At 54.5% G+C, this 4,413-nt stretch overlaps 1 protein-coding gene across 1 annotated transcript; it reads right to left on the bottom strand.

Annotated features, from left to right (window-relative positions):
- Positions 1 to 556: 556 nt before the first annotated feature.
- TBL2 (transducin (beta)-like 2) lies at positions 557 to 4,410 on the bottom strand (the record flags this gene model as incomplete). The annotated part of the gene is made up of 5 exons (XM_010191576.1): positions 557 to 1,013; positions 1,346 to 1,498; positions 2,307 to 2,433; positions 3,547 to 3,698; positions 4,271 to 4,410. Coding segments are annotated over 5 exons (1,029 nt in total), but the record flags the coding sequence as incomplete, so codon positions are not given.
- Between the last annotated feature and the right edge of the window lie 3 nt (positions 4,411 to 4,413).

Consider the following 4,413-nt stretch of genomic DNA (forward strand, 5'->3'; position numbering starts at 1 on the left):
ACTGCCGCCATCTTATGTTGGGGCAAGTCCCGCCCAGCGCCGGGCACGATCCAGGGGCCGCCAATGCCGGTGCAGCGCCAACCGGAGACTACCCGAGGGCTGTACCGGGACCAGAGGCCCCCGGGTCGTGCCTGGCAGCGGCATTAAAGTCCCTGTTCCCGTGCAGCAGAACCTCTCACCGTTAAGCATCAAGAATTGAGCTTGGGCAGCTCCCTTGCAAAAAACCCCAAAACAAAACCCCAACCTGAAAATCCCTTTTCTAAGCCCAGAAAAACCTCGCGGACCCTGTCTGAGCGATCCCTGCCCCGGCTGTGGGGACAAGCCCTCAAAAGGAAGTGACACCACAGTGTCACCCTGGCGACCCCTTGATGGCCCCCAGCAGCCGCTGCCCAGCTCTGCACGGGCAGAGAGCAGGGAAGGAAGCACAGGGGCTGGCAGTCTGTGTGCTCTTTTATTACAAGATGTTCAGCGTTATTTAAAAAAACAAAGTCCCCAAAGGCAGAACGTAGCTGCCAGCCACCACAGAGAGCCAGGACACGTCAGCATGGGGGCAGGATCAGTGTTTCTTGCCATAGATCGCGGCCAGCGCTTTGCGGGCACTGGAGATCTGCTGCTCCAGCCTCTCCCGGGTGGCTTTGTTCCCAGTCTTTTTCAGCATCGTTTCCATCTCCTCCACCACGGCTCTGTGACCAGCAGTGTTGTGGAAGACGCGGATGGCCCGGTCCCCACACGACACCAGGTAGCGGTTGCTGGTGTCAAACGCCAAGTCTGTTATGCACTGCTCGTGCACAGCAGGGAAGCGCTCCTCCTCCTCTCCTCTCCTTGTGTTGTACACAACAATGTCTGCACCACTGGAGATGGCAACAACACGAGCATCAGGGGACAGGGCGATGCGGCAAGGCTCTGTGACCTTGCACTTCCCCGTCAGAAGCAGGTATGGATCCTGCTGCTTCTTATATTCCACGTCCGTGTCCCAGAACTTCCACGTCCCATCCTTTGAAACAGTCGCCATCCTGCAGCCAGGAGACAGAGCACAGGTAAGCACAAGGAAATGGGGCGGCACCTTGTCCCCTGCCATGCCCGAGAACCGGGAGTCCTTCACAGAGAGCTCTTTTGGGGAGCCCCAGTCTGAACGCGCAAACCACCCTCATCCTTTGTGGAGGACGCTCACCGCAGGAGGCATCCCCGAGGACACCCAGGTGGCAGGAGCCAGGCCGCGTTTTGCCGCGCAGGGCAGCGTTCCCCCACCCTGCGCAGGGGTGCACAAGCAGCTGGACAGGGCGAGCTCCCATGTCCCGAGAGTGAGCCCGACTGCACCGCTTCCTGTGGCAGATCACACACTGACCTCCTCGAGTCGTTGGAGAAGGAGAAGCAAAGAACGCCAGCACTGTGGCCTTTCAGCTCAAAAGCCCTGGCCACCTCCCGGAAGTCTCCGTTCTTTCCAAAACACACCTCCCACACCTTCACGTCAGGGGTAAAGCCACAGGATGCCACAAACCTGGGTGAAAGAGCACCGCTTCAGCTGGGCTGTGAGGGCAGCCCCGTGGAGCTCTCCTCCGCCCTCCGGAGCAGGGCAGGAGCAGGGGTAGCCCTCCTACGCAGAGGCTCTGTGAAGGCAAAGCTACCCAGACACCCACGTTCAAATCTGCGCTTTGGACAGCTGAAAACGCTTTCTCTTTACACTGAAACCAGGCTGGTAAAGGGCATACTAAGGAAGGTCACCAGAGACCAGATCAGCAACCCCACAACTTGGGCAAGAGAAACTCCCAGGCTGAAATAAAGAAGTGACGTGCTTTTGATCCCCAAGCTTACTGAGGTTGGAGCATGGCAAGCCTTCCTGCAGCAACAAGTTGGAGACAGAGTGGAAAACATGATTTTCCTGATAAACAGTCTCTCAGGAATAGTTTTAAATTTTATAATTAACCTCTAAAAGGTTAAAAACAAGTTAGAAAAGCTGGTCGATTTGCATACGCTGTTTGTGCTGTCCCACCTACGGTACCCGAGGGCAACGCTGTTCTCCTCAGCCCTTCAGGCAATTGTTAACAGCAACAGCAGCACTGAGGCACAACGGGAACCCACCACGTGTCTGAGACTACGCAGGGGAAAGTCAGTGCTCCTGGAGAGGCTGCTCTCGGGGGCTGGAACAGCTTTTTAAGATATGGGATCTTCAGAAAATTGCATTTAAGTAACGGCTAACTGCTGATGACCTGAACTGATGGTGTCCTCTGGGAAGGGGCGAGGTTCCTGTCCACCCCTGCAGCCTCCCACTCCACATCAGAGCGGCCTGGAATGGCTCCTGCCCTCACCTCCCACAGGGCGACACCATGGCATAGGCATTGTTCATCTGGTTGGTGTTAATGCTGGCCAGGACTTCACCCTTCGGGCTCCAGATCAGGATGGTAGTGTCACTGGAAGCTGTCATAATAAACTTTCCTGGGGAGGAAAAGGCAAAGATGAGAACTTCCAGGTCTAATGCTGCCACAGACTCAGCAAAGGCCTGGGAGGGTCCCTAAGCAGGGAAACCTCTCCCTGCACCCGGACAGTCAAGAAAACCATGAGCAGCACCAAAATTCAAGCAGCATAAATTTCCCAGCACACAGCAAGGAGCAGAATCATAAGACTCAGCTCCCGGCCATGCCTTAGTGCACCCTTGGCTTCAGCAGCCATCAGCAGGCACTCGGATACCACACGTACTTCTCGCCCCAGCACCTTTCAGGTCCCCTGTGCAGAGCTCAGCAGTGAGCCAGCATCGCAGGAGCCATGTGGCAGCTCCAACCTTCCCCAGGTGGTTAAAACACAGCTTGAGGTGTTTGTAGATGCCAAGTCACAAACTGAGGGCAGCTGGCTGACTACAGGTCACACTGCTGTCATCTACCACTACTGCTTGTGTCAGCATTTTGCGCTCCAGCTTGTTTCCACTTGCAATGCTTTCCCCTTTTCCATCTCAGCCCGGACAGGGAGTTCACTGTTTACCTCCAGCTACTTGTTGCAGGTTTAAGTTTTCACTTTCACAGCTGAACAGAGGTGTCAGTGAACATTTTCTCTGCTCTCCTATTACAGAGGTAAGCTTACATCCAGTTGCTTCCACACACCCGAAGCATTGATCCATCAAGCCCTCACTGCTAACGCATACACACCCCCAGTCTCCATTCCAGAAGATCCCACAAGTCTAAGACAGTCCATATGAGCTCACTAGAGAGATTTGTGACTGGTTAGAAACAATCTGGTGAACCAGAGAGCAGCCAGCCTTTCAATATTGAGACGAGACCTCCCTGAAAATACAAATTAAGAAACTGTGTGTATCGGGGAGCTAATTCTGTGCTTACAGGAATACAGTCTTGCCTGAAACCACCACCTTCCAGTTCACTCAGTAGCAAACAAAGGCTAAAAAGAAACATCTATGAGACTACAGAGACTCAAATACTGGTGCAGAAATGGGCCTTGAGAATGCTGAAAACCCCAACACTTTCAGCCCAGCAACTCTTGCTTTATAAGGAAATCAAAGCCAATCTGGAGCCTCAAGAAGTGAGCATCCAATTTCCTTACCTGTCTCTGCAATTCCTATGTTAATGACAGGAGCCTTGTGCTTCTTTGGGAAGTCCCCAGAAGCTGCAGTGAAGGTGAAGCTGCCATCATCCTTCTTAGTCATTTTATAGACACGAATAGTCTCGCCATTCGCCAGCCAAACAATGAATGCCCTGTGGACACAGACACTCTGAACTGCTAAGAAACAGGCTGCCTCAGCTCAGCCTAGCTATAACAGGCCATTCAATGGCACCTGGGGAAAAGGAAACACTGGCAGATAAAAAGCTGAGTGCTTTACGAGGGCACCAAGTTCTCTTCCTGTGTCAGCTCAACTGCAACACTGAATGGAAAAGAACAGAACAGATTACTCTGTATCTGGAAACAAGATCCCCTCCTCTCTCTGTAAGAGTTCACTTTACAAAGCGCCAAGGCATGCTTTCCAACCAGCTCTCCCAGCCAGCAAGAGCTGTCTCCCCAGCCCCCAGAGAGGCTCAGCAGCTCACCCCAGCCGCAGGGCCTGCCAGCAAGTGCCCTACCCAGCACCTTCCATGGAGGTGGCAAGCTGAGCACTGGGGTAATTCACCCTCAACACCACATTAAAGTGCCTACTACTGCTTTCATCGATCAGTACTGCCAAGCCCCTATGAGCGACGCAGCCCCTGTGCAGCCCAATGCCCTGGTGTCAATACACCCCAAGGGGGTTCTGGTCTGGGGGTGGTGGGGGTGAGTGGAGACCGGGCCCTACCGTGAGTCGGGGCTGAGGCGGACGAGCTCGGCGTGGTCCAGCCCCACATTGGCGCGCAGACAGCGATGCTCACGTCCCGCAAAATCCCGGGTGCTCCACAGCCGGACCGTGCGGTCATCGGCGCACGACGCCAGGTACTTCCC

This window comes from Mesitornis unicolor, unplaced genomic scaffold (genome assembly GCF_000695765.1).
Source record: "Mesitornis unicolor isolate BGI_N332 unplaced genomic scaffold, ASM69576v1 Scaffold38259, whole genome shotgun sequence".
Taxonomy (NCBI): domain Eukaryota; kingdom Metazoa; phylum Chordata; class Aves; order Mesitornithiformes; family Mesitornithidae; genus Mesitornis; species Mesitornis unicolor.